Below are 15,831 nucleotides of genomic sequence, written 5' to 3'. Positions count from 1 at the left end.
ATAAATCTAAATGTTTATATATTTATTTCTCTATTGCGAAACTTATTTTATTATAAAAAGTATTTTGATCACAACTATAAAGAGCTTTAGCGGAGTAAAAACTACCGTTCATGAAGTAATGGCGGAAAACTTTTTTTTGAATAACTTAAGGTATAGCACTTTTGGTCCTTGTTTTGGTCGTAGTATGTCGTGGAGCTTATTATATTTTTTTGTAAAAGAGGAGGGAAGATATAGTGGCGTTGGTAGCTGAAAATAGATCTGATATCACGCCTGCTTTTAACGTTGTACATATTTAAAAACAAGACATAATAGGAGAGGACACGCGCCTTACTTTCCTTTTAAATCCTAAAGAGAACTTACGAATTAAGTGAGAGTTAATAAAAAAAAAAAGGAGCGGATAACAAGTAAAACTTAGGAAAGTAATATTATGCGGAACCTCTCCTATTTATACCTTATAAGTTGAAAAAGAAATTTATAGTCGACGGAGGCACACTTTTTTCTTTATTCTTATTTTAGCTATAAATTGTGAACTGTTAAATAGGTGGCATTATACCCATTAGCTTGCTTTTGTTAAAGAATCCATAGCTTCGGTATCTCTTAGAAGATAAGTTTTTAGGACCATAGGGGATGACAACACTAGATACATTAATTCCTGGATGTAACAAAAGATATGTTTAATTCCTTAAGCTAACTAAATGTTAACATCACTCGACTTAACATACCAAAAGGAGAGAAGAAATCTGCGCCTAATAAATAAGGTAAGGCTAAGTTACGTGTATTTAGCAGATGTGAACTACTAATGAAAATCAGTTCCAAGCCTCGTATTCCACTTGTTCTTGTACCAAACAGAGCCTAGTTACAAGATGAGGCTTCCTTACAAGCTGTCTTAAATATATATCTCAATTATAAAAAGGTTAAATCCTTTCCCTTGTTACCAAAGCATATTGAAATATATACAAGCTTACTTCTTCAAATTGCTTATAAGCTAGTGGACGTATAGTTTAAAGCTACGAAAAACTAAGGATATAAAATTTTTATATAAATTAAGATAGCACCAGTAAGGGAAGTTACCACAATAAAGATTTGGTGTAAAGTAAATAAACTAAACTTTCCCGCCGAGGCAACTGACACCTAAACGCTGCTGGGGTTCAGCCCTTAGTATATGATAACCTGCTTCCTAGAAATCACGTTCTTTCGGGCTTGGAGGGAAATTCCGCGTGCAACCAATAAGCCAACAGTTTTAAACCACCAAAAGTGATAAAACTGTAACAGATTAAACACGTAAAACTCGAGTAGCAGAGTCCCAACGAATTCAGATGTCTTTATTTCTTCTGTGAGATGGTGCAACGGCCCAAGTTACAGTTTAAAAGCCCTGCTGAATTTTTTGCTAATAATAAAGCGATCGCGGGTAAAGTTCTTTTTATTTTATTAATAACCGTTTTTTTGACTTTGAATTTCTGGTCTATTGTTATATGCCTAACCTGGCATTATAATGACTACCAGGATTTGATAACGTAAGTTTTGTCTTTAAAATTGCTTTTTTTATTTAATTATAATTATATGAAAGCCTGGAAAGTCCCTGTATACTTCCATAAGAGAATTAGTAGAAAATTCCCTGGATGCTTCTGAATCCATAGGGAAACTTCCTGAAGTTAGCGTTGCAATGTCGGATCTTATTTATGCATTTTATAGTACGAAGACTTAACTAAAATTATAGTAAAGAAGTTGACAAAGCAAACTTTCGTTTGGTGAGCGGTTTTGATAAAGTTGTTCGGAAACACGAAGAAATATATAAATATAAAACTTCGAACCCAGTTGAAGAAGAGACTTATCCTGCTAAAAATAAAGAAAAAGATAAAAAAACTCTTTATTATCAGTTAACAGTTCGGGTTAGTTTTTATTAGATTTTTATTGAAGAAATAAAAAAGTGTCGCATTCTTTTGTGCTTTTCGTAAATTATACGTAACTACTTTAAATAATAGTATTTCTTTAAAATCAATTCTATTTTATACAAGTCACTTTTTATATTAAATATTGTAATATTGCAAGGATAACGGATGCGGTATGCCTCATGAAGACATACCAAACATGTTTGGAAGAGGTTAGTAAACTGTGGTGCGTAGCTTATCAGTAGATTCGCGCTTGAAGAATTCCAGTTGGTCTGTGTGCGCAAGTTTTGCTCATGTTATTTTTTGCGTTTTTGTTAAATATTAAGTTCGCATTAGTTCTCTCCGGAACAAAATACTGCGTTAGACAGAACCGCGGAAGATTCGGACTCGGCGCAAAGATGGTAAAGCGACGATCTCTTGTCTCTTATAGATTTTATCTAAGTAGAATTACGCTTCTTTTTTCATTGACAGTTTGAACTTATGCCAAGTTTTTACTAAGAGCGCTACAAAATAAATTCGTTATTAGTATAAACAAAGACTATTTAAGGCAGTGTGTTAAAAGACGGGCTCTAACGGCATGAAACTTCAAATCAGTGTTTGAATGCAGCCGTCCGTTTGACCTTGCGCTTTTTCTTGCAGGTTCTCATCTGGTCGAAGATGAGCACCTCGCAGCCCATCTGCATCTTGAGTTCCACTGGAGAGAACGAGCCGGTCTCCAAGTGTGTCCTCGATATCAATATTGTCCAGAACGTCCCCAACATTCTCGTCCACGAGAAACTCGAAAACCAGGCCGCGTGGCGTGGCTCGGAAATTACGGTCCTTATTGAAGGGAGCTGGACGCCGTATCGGGTGCGTATACAATAATACTAGCCAGCTCACATAGCCACTGCAGTGCTCATTGTCGCGTCAAAGTCTAAGGTTCTGGCCTATATGCGGCAACTGGCTGTCATTACGCCCTACGCGGAGTTCACCCTCTCATTCGACTCTGCATGTGATGAGTACTATTTTTGAGTGTTCGTACTGTCCAGGTCTAAACAATCTTTTTATCTTGAACTAGAAAAAAGTCATTTACGGTGCGGTATGCGAGAAGGACGGACTACATGCCGCCGCCGCCCCTGGAGGTCAAGCATCATCCCTCATCAATAAACTTGATTATTCTGAAGCAGCTCTTGGAGTATTATTATTATTATTATTACTATTACTTTTATTATTCCTTCTTTGTAGGCAGGTAAGCAACTCCACTTTAGTAAAAGCTCTGAGGACTCAATTTTCTTCAATTTCATCCGATTTAGCCTCAAAAATAATAAGTTTAATATTTCCGTATTCTGTTCAGCGAAAGCTAACGATATACTCTCGCCAATAGCTGTTCGCTTTTAATGTTGTTTACTTATTGTTTGTTAGGCGAGCTGGGACTGGACAGCCACTTCCAAGTTTCTTCACTGACCAAAGAGCATTACCTCCAGCTGCACAGCCTTTTTAAGGAGGTGAAGTTTCCAGATCCTTCGCCCGAGGTCCTCATTCCCCCCTCCAACTCGCCCCACATGCTCACGGGTGTGGTGTAGTGCCTGAGTCCCGCAGGAGAGTACAATTTGCGTCTGGGCGTCATCAAAGAACTCAAACCGGACATGGTAGCCACTTCCAGTGAGCCGTGCGCCTATATCTGACCTAGACATCGCTGATCATTCATGCTATTGCCTACACCGTAGAGCCGATGTGGTTGGTGGCCACCCGTTTATAGTCGAGGCTGCCGTCTCTCTGGGAGGCCGATCGGTGGAGACGGTACTTTCCCTGTTAATGAATACCACACTTTTTGATGCGGAGTATATGACTACCGGATAGGGCGTCAATATATACAGATTTGCCAATCGCATTCCACTCTTATTCGAGCCTGGCAGCGATATTATCCGCGTTGTGGCGTTAAACCAGATAAAGTGTCGTTCTCTTTCGTCTGCACTAAAACATATGGCATAAAAATATAACTGCACTGCTTTTTGGCAGGTGGAACTTGTACAAAATCAACCCAAATAGTGATAAAGTTGGAGTGTTTGTGTCCCTCGTTAGCACCAAAATACCGTTCAAGGGGACCGGAAAGGAGTACATCGGTGACGACGACGGCCGTATAGGAAGCGTCGTGAAGGTTTTTCATCCGGTTGTGCCGCATGTGTGTCAACCACAACTGCGCCTTCTAGCGGGCTATACAGCAGTGCTGCGCGCAGCTACGCACAAAGATCACGAGGAGACTGCTCACGATGGAGAAGCAGAACAGGAAAACGGCGCTCAGCGAGAACATTCCACCTGTTTCGAAAGCTCTGTTCTCCATTCTGAACAAAATAACCGTTCGTCTTTGTAGTGACCCGAATCTTCTCTTACGAGATATCTAAAAGGAAGTGAAGGAGCAAGCACTCTCTGCGACCTGGTGTGTGTCGTGCAGCGACGAGGCTAAGACGCGGTTGGCTCCTAGTGATTTGCTAAAGAGGGTATCGCGGGAAGAAATAACAGAGAAGACGCTGAAACGGAGACTCGCGGAATACGTTTCCAAGGTGCGGCAGTCATTTGCCCTCCTTTCCATTATAATTTTGGTGCAGTTAGAGGCCAGTGACTTGCTGGAGGGCCCGCAGGAAGAGGCGCAGCAGGAGAGACTGAAGCTCTACGTGGCATATTTTGACCTAGGAAGGGAGCCCATGCTGGAAATGCAGAGTGATAAATTCATTTTCTACGCGCCGAAATGGCTGTTCTCATAAAAGTGACATGCTGCCAATGTAGAGTAAAATTGCGCTTAATTATAAAAGCTCTTTAGCTCATAAAAATAGCGCTTCGCATTCCACAGGGGGTGAGTAATGGCATAATTACGCAGTCTATTGAATTTAGGAAACAGAGAAGCAAAACATTTATTCTGCCTGTTTATTACAGGTTTTGTCCGTCTATGCCTGTCCGAGGCACGAGAGATCGCTACTGTATATATAAACCGAGCCATTGGAAGCTCCTGCAACAAATAAGCCGAGAATTTGCAACAAAGTCGGTAATACGGCACCGGTAGCGACGAAGCGCCCGTCCAGGGATACCGCTAGACATTCCAAGCGGGCCTCTAAGGAGCGGCTAAAACGAGCATATGAGTCATGAAATATTACGAACTACCTTCTTCTGGTTCGAGAGTTTTAATCTTTGTGAAGGAGCCCATGTCCCTTGTCATCATTAGTTGGGGCCTTTAACGCCGCTATTAGTAACCTTACCAGACGTCCAACTGACCTAAGACTGTCCCTGCTATGACGGTTTGTCCGTCGTATTTAAGACAGCTATATTGTAAATATTATCAAAAGTGGTTAAAAAAGCGAAAATGTAAGCAAAGCTGCACACGTGTAACAGTGCAGAAGATGCACTTGGAAGAGCCTCAGACCTCCAGTGGTCCACGAGACAAACCTCAAGTCCTCTCCTGCGCTAATCATAGAACACATGCGCATTAAAATAAGCAGTGTTAGAGAAAACAACCAATGGAAACAAAGCCAGAAGACTCCTGAGTCAAAGCGAGCGAGTAGACAGCCCCTTAGGGTAATCGAACCTAAATAGGGCTAAAAGGGTAACATACTAAGTCAAAGGGCACCCGCATGAGCATTTTCGATGAGTGCAAGAGCCGTTGACGCGCTTTTTACATACACTGAAATGCTTCCTTCGCTGGTTCCCACCACAAACGTACTAGCCTCGTGGTCTGCTCAATAGGATTCAGAGCGCATAAAAAGGTCAACTTTTAAGAATGGAGACACCAAGGTCTATGCAAGTGACGGAGGAGTATTGGTCCCGGTAAGCGCCTCGGAAGCTCTTGACCATGTCCCCTTCGACTTCCACGTCTTCAAAAATCTTAAAAAAAAGAGACAGATTGAGAAGAGCAGTATCACAGAGGAATGCACCGACCTTGACGTCAGCATTGCAGGAGCCTGTCACGAGAGTTTGCATTCTTGCCCCACATGGTAAGTGCCAAAGAGGAAGGTCACATTGACTGCGTACCTGACTTCACAGCAACTCACTGCATCCTCATGGACCAACCACTTTCGTAATACTTTCCCGTTGGAAATGGAATAGAAATATCTTTCGGGCCAATGCGAGGAGAAAGTACGGAGCGGCCAAGTATAATTATATATTAATATCGTACAAATGGCCGTCCAGAGAACCAACAACGACTTCGTTTGTCTTTGCAATAACACTGACGGAGGAGAGAGCAGAACGGCAGATAACTATCCTGAAGGCAATAAACACATATAGGAGAGAAGATAATGTTTCAGCCTTCATTTTGTCGAAGGTCAAATGTAATAAGTACAACCTAAAAAATGGTTAATATTTTATGGAACGCACTATATAAATAATAAGGTAATCATTCTATAAAACCGTGCACTATGAAACTTAAAAAGCGATAGTAAGCTTCGCTAAGTGCAACCTTCGCAACTGAGCTTTATTTGTGGTGTTGAAAATGCAAAGGGTGCCGTCTTCAGAAACACTGAACCAATGAGCTCCTTTAAAAAAATGCATAGATCAGTACAGTTCACCAGCAAACAAAAGCGGATTCTCATAGGCTGACCAGTGGTGGAGAGGCACAGGCCCGTTAATTTTCTGCAAAAAACATCGGCAACCATAAAGTATAGAGACAAGACAAGTGAAAAAAAGAACCGTCGGTGGGCCCGCCGACTATAGAGAAAAGACAAGCGGCTAAAGTCCCACAGTATACGCTCGCGCAGGAAGCAGCATTCGTCGGAGGCTCGGAGGCCCGGGCGCAGGTCTCTTGCTTCAGAGATGGGCGGAGCGCCCACTGGGCCTGATGTTGTAATACTATTGGTTCTTACGGAAGTCTTCCTTTCAAAAGTGACATAGGAGAAGTTCAGACGTCTAACACTAAATAGGACGACCTCTAAACGGGGGGGATGCGGCCTGAAAAACAACTGTTTGGGTGTCTGGCCGAATTCAGAGATTTGCATTTCAAGAGCAGCTAGATAGCAATAACAAGTGTTTATTGTGGCATACACTTAAGAATAAACCTCGTTCTTCTGAACTTTTAATAGAGTCGAAATCTACGGCCCCTTCATAAGTTAAATAGTAGAAAACTAGTAATGATAAAGGCAGGCTATCAGTATTGACATAAGACAAAGCAAAAACCATTTCGAGCTGCAACAGAGGGCTCTCCGGTTTGTTTAAAGCCTAATAAAACATATATTTTTTCAGCAACGAATAAAATTTACATGTGAACCAAAAATAAGATCAATCCACTCATGGAGATGGCCGGACACGTGCTCTGATTCTAGGGCAGCTCGCATGGTCTTCACAAAGTCACTGGCGTCTTCACGAAGAGTAAACAAAAGTATAAAGGAGAGTAACCCGCGGACCTTTTGACCAAGGCGGAAGTACCACGTCGTCCACCAATGAGTGATCCTGGGTGACCCCGAAAAAGAGGTTCTGCGTGTTCACAAGGAAGTCGCCGGCCTTGCTAGTATCGTAGAACTCTGGTATCAGTTCTTTGACATCTTCTCGGGCAAACAGAATAGTTTTCATCCTTAAAAAGAAATGTCATAAATTACCGGTTGGACTTTTCAAGACGTTCTCCCAAGTCTTTTGCACGCTGCTAAAGAGCCTATCAGGATGGTCAAACTTTCCGTTTTGGAGACAAAGCATATATTCGGGAACTTCAGCGGTATGCGGATAAGCAGCAACAAGAATAATATAAAGAACGAAAATAACCTTTTCTTACTAAATAGTAAAGTACAAACCCAGGCGAGGAGTAGTGCGTACCATACAGAAACTTGGGCTCGCTCATGCTAAGATAACGCTCCTACGTTTAGGATTAGTAGATAGAACCATAAATGGAATCGATAGTAACCCATAGCAGCTGAAGACGTAGCTCATTAAGCGCTCCTATTGGCTTTGAGAGGTCCCGATAGACGGATGGATCGTCGAGATCTTGTTTATAATATAGTTAAAAAAAAAATTGATTACAAAGCAGCAATGAGACTCAAAACGGATGAAGTGTAGTCGGTGAGAATCCAGGGAAAGACGGGGTACTGCGTCAAATCGTTCAGCGATCTGAAATATCCAGTTTAATGCCATCCGCAGTAAAGGCTACCATCCCGTGCAGTGCCTGTCGGCAGCGCTGTTTAGGTACATCAGATACTCAAAGTTGTCGATCTCCTTTTCCTGCCATCTTCTCGTCATCTCCCGGAGCGGCTCTGCTCCCCCCACGCCTTTAAGACGAAATGTTTGGCCCTCAGTTGGCCTGTTCACTTATAGCTCTTTACTTACCAGCGACTTCGTCTATGACTTCTTTGAAAAGGTCTCTTTCCTTAGAGCTTCGGAAGGCATAAAACACGCTGTTCCCCGTAGAAAAGTACAGCTCAACGCCCTTCAAGGAGAGACGAGCAGGTAACAGGCATAAATAGCAATTTAGCCTTTTGAATCTACCAAGTCTTGCAGGAGATACCGTCGAAGAACAGCCCGAGAGATACTGCGAGTCTTGTACTTTGCGACTACTTCTGAATGCATGTTGCTTAATGGTTGAAAATAAATCGTCTTTGCCGTCAGCACAACTCGTCCGTGTGAAATCACAAAAGCGTCAACTTTACGTACTGACCAAAATATATTAAATGCTCAATATATTACAAAAGTATATTCTTTTTATAAACCAATAAACTTATTAATTTCAATTTCGTCAGCATCTTCAAACCTGAAAGATTTAAATAAATTAGTAATAAGAAAAATAGTTAACTTTACAACGTAGTACCATTTATAATCAAAACACACCTTTCCCTCCTTTTTTGCCAGAATACTATCATATACAAGCTTTATTGTTAAAGTTAAGCTTACTATAAGTAAAGAATTAATAATTCAATTTACGATAAAACCTTTTGTTCTGATAAAGGCAAACTGCAGCACTTATAGAGAGTTTCCAGAAGAGGAAGAAAGTATGATAAAGAAGTATAATTAAAGGTAAACTTGTATTCGGCAGTAGCCTGTAGGTAAAAAATAATTAAATATATATACGAAGTATAATATAAGCAAGACTCACTTCTAGAAACTTGAAAGGGGCTATAACATTCTTTTCTCTCATTTTAATTACTTTCTTAGATCTCACAAAAAGAACTTCGCCCTAATAATTTAGTTTTTTATAGTTTTAACAAGCGGTATATCTTTCTGTTTTAATTATGAAGGGAGCAGGTAGCACACTTTCTAGTATATCTTATAGAAGTATAATGGTTAAGCGAAGTTGGAAGGCATAACCTCAGCGCCAATCTCTGAGAGCAGGACTCTTTTTTTATCTAAAGTTTCCCACCGTTTAATTGTTAAACAAAAAACAAAAGGAATCCTAAGTATAGGACTTTTAAGTAATATGGTTACGTTAAAACCCAAGTAACTTTTAAAATTATTACTACTGCACTTCCTTGGGGTCGAAAACCAAAGATTTCGAACAGAATTTTAAGCGTCCGTATTGCCTTCTAAAAAAAATTGTGTAGAATTTATTAAAGTTTGTAACAGTTATTTATATTTACTACTTTTCATATGACTCTTGATCATTATCCATTTCAGGGTAATAATAAACACTAGCGTCGTCAACACAAAACTCATAAGGTTCGAGAAGCAAAGGTGAAAACCTTTCCTCTTTCATAAATTCACTATATAGCATTAGTTTAAAAATTTATTCCATAATTTAAAAAAATATATATAAGTACAAGTTTAAAAAAGCAGCTTGTTTATAAAAAAATTATGTTATAAAACTAGTAAAATTTTAATTTTTTATTTAACTTATAGTTATTTGCAAAGATAACTTAAGCTGTAAATGACAGTCTTATAGAAAGTCTAAACAGTTTCTACGCGAATGTGGCGGTTCCCAATAAGCGTGTAGGGTTAAAAAGTGATCGTTTCGGTAGATAAAATAGAGTTTTTACTTAGCAACTTTAATGTTTGATCATAACATAAATTGGTTAGCTATGTAACTTATATGTTAGTCCGTAGTTATAATATATAATAATCTTGTCATTAGAAAGTTATTATGTGCTTCCTTTTTTTGCTGCCGCCATCCTAATTCTCTCGATTAATGATTAATGTTTACCGCAGTAGATGCCTTACCCTCCTTTTGATATGAAATACATCTAATTTCATGTACCGCTAACCAAGAGTCCAATTGTTAGTAATTTTTTAATAACTTTCGACCAGTGCCAGATAGGGAGTTAAATATCACGGAATTACTCCGGTTATCCCTTGTTCTTTAAATGTCTGAAGACCTGATGTTTTTGTATACCTTATTAAAGCTAAACTTCCTTGAGAATTCTGCTGGGGACAACTTCTAACCCATAAATGTTTACGTCTAGCAGAATTTGTGAGGACGAGGTTATACACGCAACCTTCTTTACTTAACTAAGCAAAAGCATTATCAAGCAATAATATAAAGAGAGTCTATTCTGTTAGATATGGACTTTTTAATTTTAAGAAAAGGTTGTTTAGTAAAGACAAGCATAAATAAGTGTTCTGCTTGCACGTACAAGTTGAGTGAAGTAAGTCTTTATTCATAACAAAAAAGTTCACTCTACTTCACCCCATAGTAACTTTTTGATATTTTCGTGGTTCACATAAGCAAGATTCTGAAATTTTCCCATCATTTCTCTTCCTTTTTCATTTATGAATTGGAGTCTGTCTTCGCTTGTAACCTATAATTGTTCATAATATTACGCCATAAAAGAGAAGCTGCTTAGTAAGCAGCAAGTAAAACTTTTATACTCCATATTATGAACCAAAAATGCATATTTTACATGGGCGAAGAAAAGTAGTATACAAATTCTATTTTTCAATAAAAGTTACCTCTCTCATAAGCGAACCGCTGTCCTCTTGAAAACCGCAAGGATCGGGGCTTCCCAAGCATTCCTCTACAGAGAAAACGGTGTAGTCTTCAGATCTTGTGAGAGGAAGCGCCAGTTTCTCTTCCTGTAGACTTTTGTTATAAACCTCAATTTGTTCAAGAGGAATATGCAGTGAAGGAAGGAGCGTTTTAGGCTCTGCAATATATGCAGCGGCATCTCCGTCTTCTATTGGGGCTGACGCTTCGGGAATATTTTTACAAGCTAAATGTATAAAGAAGGGCCAACTGTAGTACTCTTCAACCAACAGGCGGTTTGCTAAACCTAATACTCCAAAGAGATTGCTAGTTTTCAGTAAGCAAACGTGAACGGTCCTCACAAGGAGACCATGTAATAGTTTGAGGTCGAACGGATCCACCTACGCAACTACCAACTGAGTGTAGTTAGTCGCAAGCAGCTAATAACTTGATTACGTGATCCAAAATCTTAGAAAGTGTCTTTTCAAGCTGAGTTTTGTCAGAATCAGAAAGCGCTGAGTCGGGAAAAAATTACGGGCGCGAAGCTGACGCAAGTCAAGGACAATCTTAACCTGCTTCTTCCTTTAGCGTCGCACTGGCAAATAAGAAATCTACATACATCTGAATGGCACCTGCATTGGTTAGTCAGTCCGCACACAGGAAAAAGAGAAAAAAAAGTTAAGCATTACTTTTCTCACTTATCTTATTGATCTTAAGAAAATTAGAATAATGAGAAGTATAGCCCTTAAGAATAGTGGTCTTTAGTCTTTGCAAGGTGATATCGTCCAAAGCGAATCCAAAGCTATTCTTTTATTATTATTTAGTAAAGTAAGCGATTATAAAAGTTAATAAGTTGCAAAGCTTCACTACAAAAGGCAGACACGAAAAGTAAATTATTCGCAACATCCAACATCCAAATAAACCTTCACTTGAATACAAATAGTTTGAAAGAGAGCGTACACAACAGGAGTGCACTATTAATAGACGATGGCTGATGAGAACACCGCAGTGAAGAGTTTATACAAGAATATGAGCAACGAACTTCTGTAGGCATTGAAAGAAGAGACTCCACTTGTCTTCCTTCTTCGTCTTCTTCAGTAACTTTAATAACTTTCCAAGTCTGAAGAGTTTAGAATATAGTTTGCCCCGTAGAACCCGCCTTCATGTATAATACGCTCGTAAAGCTTTCGGATAAATACAAACTCGTTAAACTGTTCAATGTGCTGAGCGTCATGTTTACTACTGCACTAGACCTACAACGGCGAAAACAAAGTCCATACTTGCATATGGCTTGGCAGCGGTAAATAAAGGGACCACGTGTCTAAACAGGTAAAAAAGCTCTCAGTTAGGATGCCGACGGCTTCTTTAAAGTCGCTGTGGTAGTCCTGCTCGAGGGCGGTCAAGTGTTTGTATCTAAAATGTGAAGCGCTTATGAACAGGATGACAGACGGCTCTAGTGGTATGTATGCACCTTAAAAATTCCCGTCGCGCCTCTGGTAGTTCTTCTATCTTAAAATTCGTTGTAAAACATTCTATGCAAAAAATTGGTTAGTTAAGGGTAGATTTATCATAATTTTCCATCATAAAAAATTACCGGGCAAAGCACATGAGTGCCTGGCAATTTCGTGGCAAACTCGCCCAATGAATATAACTCGGTTCATTTTGTTAGTTTCCTGGAGTTAATAATAGAATCATTTCTCTCATTCCAACCGTTAATCAAAAAAAAATGGTTTACTGCCGGAATTCCATCGTTTATTATTGGTATAAGCAAATCCTGCAATGACCGAAGCAGCTCTAAACACGCCTCCCGTACGAGGCTGGCGATGTGCGAGCTGCTTGCAATTGGCTCCTCCGGAGGGTTAGCATAGTCTTCTCCAGCGGATATGTCGAGAACATCAGCCAGAATAGGCATAAGGCGAGAGTCAAATAGAAGCAAAAGTCTTTGAAGGGGTGGGCTAAGGCCAAGCCCTAAAGGGTAAATCTTACAAGTAACTAAGAACTTATAACTACTAAAGTACTGAGCTACGAACGTTTTAAAGTGAGCGTAGAGAAGTTGCGAAGTTTGTAGTTGCTGGGAGAAGCAGAGTTTTCGAAGGGAAGCACGACTTCCAGGTCACTCCCATCTTCGCAACAGAAGCTGTCGAAGAGTTTTGCAGGCGACATAGGAAACGGAATAGGGGCTTTAAACCTTCCAACATCCCAACTGGAACTCCCACTCTCACGAAAGAGAAGCTCCAATTCTGATGAAATTGCTTGAGCCACCGCTGCAAACTTTTGATGAATTGAACAACTGTAGTCGAGTAGGCTCAAAAAAAAGGTTCAAGCACGTGTTCAGGTACCACCTTAAACGGTGCAGAAGATGAGGCCGGAAGAGCCGCAGCAGAATATCGAACTGAGAGCCAAGCACACAGTTGCAAATGTAATCCCAATCATACTGATACAACAGTTATATGATTGTAAAGAAGTTAGCAGCAATATGAACCTTTGCTTCGTCGTTTAATTCTAAAAAAAAATTTCCAATTTCACACCGTTCAAATTCTATTAAGTTTACCAAAAGTAAAAATACTTTCAAGCTCATATGTATTACCAACTGCAAGAGCCCAATATTCCGTTTGAAGACGTTTATTTATACGGTATAATTCACTACAGGAAGAAACAGTTTTCTAACAAAAATTTGATATAAATGGCATATAATAAAAATAAGGGGAGGGGGGGGACACAGGCGTCTGTACCAACATTTCGGGAACGAACTTATTCGCAAGCTTCACGCACTCAGAAAGCCATGTGTTTAGTAAGTGACGCGTCTCTTCGTCTCCCATGCGTCCACTGATGGTGAGTATACGCTACACAAGAGCAGACGTATCAGAAATAAAGAAAACTTGAGAATTTCTTTTTGAGTGCTGCCTAATAGAGCATTAACTCCTTCATCAAGCCACGGGGCCACACTACAAAGTTCTTCATAGTGCGTCGCATAAAGAGTGTCGGGAAAATGGCGAAGAAGCACTTCTCTCCTTGGCGTAGCCAATGCCTCTGTTAGTTTTGTGCGGTAGAAGCCCTGCAAACAAGCAAAATGGAGGTAGAAAGTGGCGACATGGGTCGCAGCAATACTTTGAAAAACATAAGAAAGGAATCCAGGACAGTATTAACAATACACCTTAAACACTGAGCCAACGCTGACGAGCCTGATGAAAACAGTATATAAAAAATAAACTCATAATTATGCTTAAAGTACTTGAATTATTAAGGACGACCTCCTGTAGAAATAGAAGACGGTTGCTTAATAGTGTTTGAAAGGTCTGCTTAAGCATAAACTGGTATCATAGAGTGTTTAAACGATACTAGTCTAACGATAACCTCCCGAGGGCCAGTCCCTTGTAGTAAAGCGAGCGCTACTAAAAAGTCGCAAGTTTTTGTAACACTACCTATAAAGAAGTTATAAAGTCGCTTACTCTGATTTTAAAAGTGGGGCAATTACAAACATAAATACCTATATATATAAAAAATCCATATAGAAAAATATAAACTACAGATTTTACTTAAGAATCACGAATAAATAACACAAAGTTAAGGTTATTATAACCTGACTCTCCCTTCACCAGCGAAGTACCTTTGTTGATGATAGCCTTTCCATACATATTATAGTAATAAAGTAAGCAGGATATTTCTTATATATAAAAAAATTAGTAAGCAGGCGCCACTCACCAATTTAACTGATGAGAGAGCATCGCATTGTAAAGGAATAAAAGGAAACCGTTTAAGTAAAGTTTCGTTATAGAGAGAACCGTCAAGTAAAAATTTAGCAATAGGAGTTTCCGTTAAAAACCTTAACAATAAGTTGTCCTAACTGTTAGTAGTTATAACTTCTCTATTCATAAAAAACAAACAATATCGCCGCTGCGGTTAAATTTTTCTGTTCGAGTGCTTCGGCGATAAGATCCGGAAGATCTAATAAATATTTCATTTCTAAGGCGGTGACAAACGATATTTCATCCTGGCCATCGATATCTTTATAATTAAACTTTATAAAAAGAAAAAATACAGTGCCTGAACAAGTAAACCACTATCAACTTTAAAGGCGTTAATAGGACCTGTCCCCTTACTTGATCTGGAGATTAATTAGAAATTATTCAATAATTAAAGATTAGAGATGGTGTTAGCGTTAAGACTCACTGCAAAGATGTAACAAAGTCAAGGTGGTTAGTGAACAGTCCCGAGGTAGTAGTCATCAATTCTTCTAGTTTTACTGAGATCTGAAAATGGTTAAAGAGGAAAAATATATTTTCTTAATTGAAAATTAGGAAACTTCTTCCATCCTAATTATGGAATCCGATGCCTCTATCAAGTCACGATAGCGCTCTCTAAAAGAGGCCAGAAGTTTTTTTTAAATAGTTTTGAATTATTAAGTTTACAACTAAAGTTTTTTCATACCCTACAAGTCTCCGAAGTTCACTTTTTTTTATCTTCAATTTTCCCTCTAAAGATTACGTAATTTAATATTTTTAATGTTTGTTTTTTTAAAATAGTATAAAGCGTACAATAACTTTTAAAATTCTACAACAGTTATAATAAAAATAAATATTTTTTTGTTAACCTTACTAGCTTTTCATATACATTTATCTCCCCTATAGATTTATTTTGGAACAAATCATCTAAAATATCCAGTTGTAAATTATTTCCCATTTTTAGGATACAGAAGCTCGGCTTGCAATTTACTTTAGATATATAACCCCATAAACAGTGGGTCAAAGTATGGACGCCTGCACTATTTTCGTGGAGGGCCGCATGCAATTAAGATAGCATTGGTTAAAAGGACGTTTTCTTTAATAACATTCACAGCACAACTATGTCAAATAAAAAAACTGAAGAGAGAAAAGAAAATTAGCTGAGTTAAAGATTGGGCTAATATAATAATTTAAAGATACTATTAAAAAAAGTTTGCTAACATTAATTTAAAATTTATAGAGGCCGAGAAAGGCTTGGCCAGTCAGTGCTGTTAGCTGACCATTTTTTTGTTTTTTAAATTTCGTACTTGCGGTTCCTTCTTTTCAAGCGGAAGGTTAGTTCAAGAGGACAGACACGGCACTAAAAAGTTATAGTTATATT

At 38.9% G+C, this 15,831-nt stretch overlaps 3 protein-coding genes across 12 annotated transcripts; 1 reads left to right on the top strand and 2 right to left on the bottom strand.

The window, feature by feature from the left end:
- The first annotated feature begins 1,338 nt into the window (after nt 1-1,338).
- On the top strand, nt 1,339-4,715 carry LOC135120374 (uncharacterized). The gene is made up of 18 exons (XM_064044673.1): nt 1,339-1,408; nt 1,504-1,514; nt 1,568-1,665; nt 1,718-1,889; nt 2,050-2,101; nt 2,226-2,290; nt 2,529-2,738; nt 2,802-2,887; nt 2,947-3,063; nt 3,114-3,196; nt 3,291-3,400; nt 3,452-3,537; nt 3,596-3,668; nt 3,729-3,820; nt 3,888-4,026; nt 4,079-4,225; nt 4,274-4,429; nt 4,475-4,715. Exons 1-18 carry the CDS (start codon nt 1,339-1,341, stop codon nt 4,628-4,630), a joined length of 1,923 nt encoding a protein of 640 aa, XP_063900743.1. The 3' UTR covers nt 4,631-4,715.
- Nucleotides 4,716-4,758: 43 nt separating this feature from the next.
- Nucleotides 4,759-9,487, bottom strand: LOC135120422 (protein FAN-like). 6 transcript variants are annotated; one of them, XR_010278606.1, is made up of 31 exons: nt 9,413-9,487; nt 9,290-9,355; nt 9,141-9,237; nt 8,929-9,009; nt 8,765-8,872; nt 8,644-8,702; nt 8,546-8,586; nt 8,325-8,488; nt 8,166-8,265; nt 8,005-8,107; nt 7,879-7,949; nt 7,747-7,826; nt 7,608-7,698; nt 7,448-7,552; nt 7,256-7,393; nt 7,120-7,209; nt 7,029-7,070; nt 6,911-6,976; nt 6,457-6,861; nt 6,316-6,391; nt 6,034-6,201; nt 5,889-5,969; nt 5,796-5,838; nt 5,648-5,741; nt 5,488-5,592; nt 5,376-5,429; nt 5,244-5,319; nt 5,120-5,182; nt 5,025-5,071; nt 4,921-4,985; nt 4,759-4,872 (listed from the first exon to the last, which is right to left on the bottom strand). XR_010278606.1 is itself a non-coding variant. In XM_064044730.1 (31 exons), exons 1-31 carry the CDS (start codon nt 9,439-9,441, stop codon nt 4,811-4,813), a joined length of 2,859 nt encoding a protein of 952 aa, XP_063900800.1. In that variant the 5' UTR covers nt 9,442-9,487; the 3' UTR covers nt 4,759-4,810. The 6 variants fall into 6 exon arrangements, 5 of the variants coding, with proteins under 5 accessions (XP_063900800.1, XP_063900802.1, XP_063900801.1 ...); XM_064044730.1 differs by having other exon boundaries at nt 4,921-4,974; XM_064044732.1 differs by having other exon boundaries at nt 4,759-4,974; nt 6,457-6,488; nt 6,546-6,861.
- Nucleotides 9,488-10,381: 894 nt separating this feature from the next.
- On the bottom strand, nt 10,382-15,404 carry LOC135120409 (uncharacterized). Of its 5 annotated transcripts, XM_064044717.1 has the most exons (31): nt 15,320-15,404; nt 15,157-15,202; nt 15,032-15,086; nt 14,899-14,978; nt 14,787-14,833; nt 14,613-14,733; nt 14,431-14,551; nt 14,309-14,351; nt 14,083-14,150; nt 13,961-14,024; nt 13,837-13,910; nt 13,608-13,783; nt 13,461-13,554; nt 13,316-13,391; nt 13,211-13,266; nt 13,071-13,162; nt 12,917-13,018; nt 12,759-12,865; nt 12,464-12,696; nt 12,323-12,401; nt 12,200-12,260; nt 12,043-12,141; nt 11,903-11,981; nt 11,771-11,848; nt 11,652-11,702; nt 11,418-11,535; nt 11,301-11,360; nt 11,185-11,243; nt 11,036-11,129; nt 10,716-10,975; nt 10,382-10,564 (listed from the first exon to the last, which is right to left on the bottom strand). In XM_064044717.1, the coding sequence occupies exons 3-31, from the start codon at nt 15,038-15,040 to the stop codon at nt 10,439-10,441; spliced, it is 2,727 nt and encodes a 908-aa protein (XP_063900787.1). In that variant the 5' UTR covers nt 15,041-15,086; nt 15,157-15,202; nt 15,320-15,404; the 3' UTR covers nt 10,382-10,438. The 5 variants fall into 5 exon arrangements, 4 of the variants coding, with proteins under 4 accessions (XP_063900787.1, XP_063900785.1, XP_063900786.1 ...); XM_064044715.1 differs by having other exon boundaries at nt 10,716-11,129; XM_064044716.1 differs by having other exon boundaries at nt 10,716-11,129; nt 14,790-14,833.
- Nucleotides 15,405-15,831: the final 427 nt, after the last annotated feature.

The sequence above is a fragment of the Zophobas morio genome, unplaced genomic scaffold, assembly GCF_036711695.1.
Source record: "Zophobas morio isolate AGI-343-1 ecotype UQ-CSIRO unplaced genomic scaffold, CSIRO_AGI_Zmor_V1 ptg000379l, whole genome shotgun sequence".
In the NCBI taxonomy this organism is placed as follows: domain Eukaryota; kingdom Metazoa; phylum Arthropoda; class Insecta; order Coleoptera; family Tenebrionidae; genus Zophobas; species Zophobas morio.
This window is presented reverse-complemented; position numbering and strand designations above follow the sequence as displayed.

Coding starts and splice junctions, on each gene's coding strand:
- LOC135120374 (XM_064044673.1), top strand. CDS start 1,339: ATGGTGCAACGGCCCAAGTTACAGTTTAAAAGCCCTGCTGAATTTTTT. Junction 3,669..3,728: donor GAGGCCGATCGGTGGAGACG/GTACTTTCCCTG, acceptor ACTACCGGATAG/GGCGTCAATATATACAGATT. Junction 4,226..4,273: donor CCATTCTGAACAAAATAACC/GTTCGTCTTTGT, acceptor GATATCTAAAAG/GAAGTGAAGGAGCAAGCACT.
- LOC135120422 (XM_064044729.1), bottom strand. CDS start 9,441: ATGGATAATGATCAAGAGTCATATGAAAA. Junction 7,553..7,607: donor TTACTATTTAGTAAGAAAAG/GTTATTTTCGTT, acceptor ATACCGCTGAAG/TTCCCGAATATATGCTTTGT. Junction 6,392..6,456: donor CCTGTGCCTCTCCACCACTG/GTCAGCCTATGA, acceptor ATTTTTTTAAAG/GAGCTCATTGGTTCAGTGTT.
- LOC135120409 (XM_064044715.1), bottom strand. Junction 13,392..13,460: donor AGTTCGTTCCCGAAATGTTG/GTACAGACGCCT, acceptor AATTTTTGTTAG/AAAACTGTTTCTTCCTGTAG. Junction 11,703..11,770: donor TTCTTTCAATGCCTACAGAA/GTTCGTTGCTCA, acceptor GTCTATTAATAG/TGCACTCCTGTTGTGTACGC.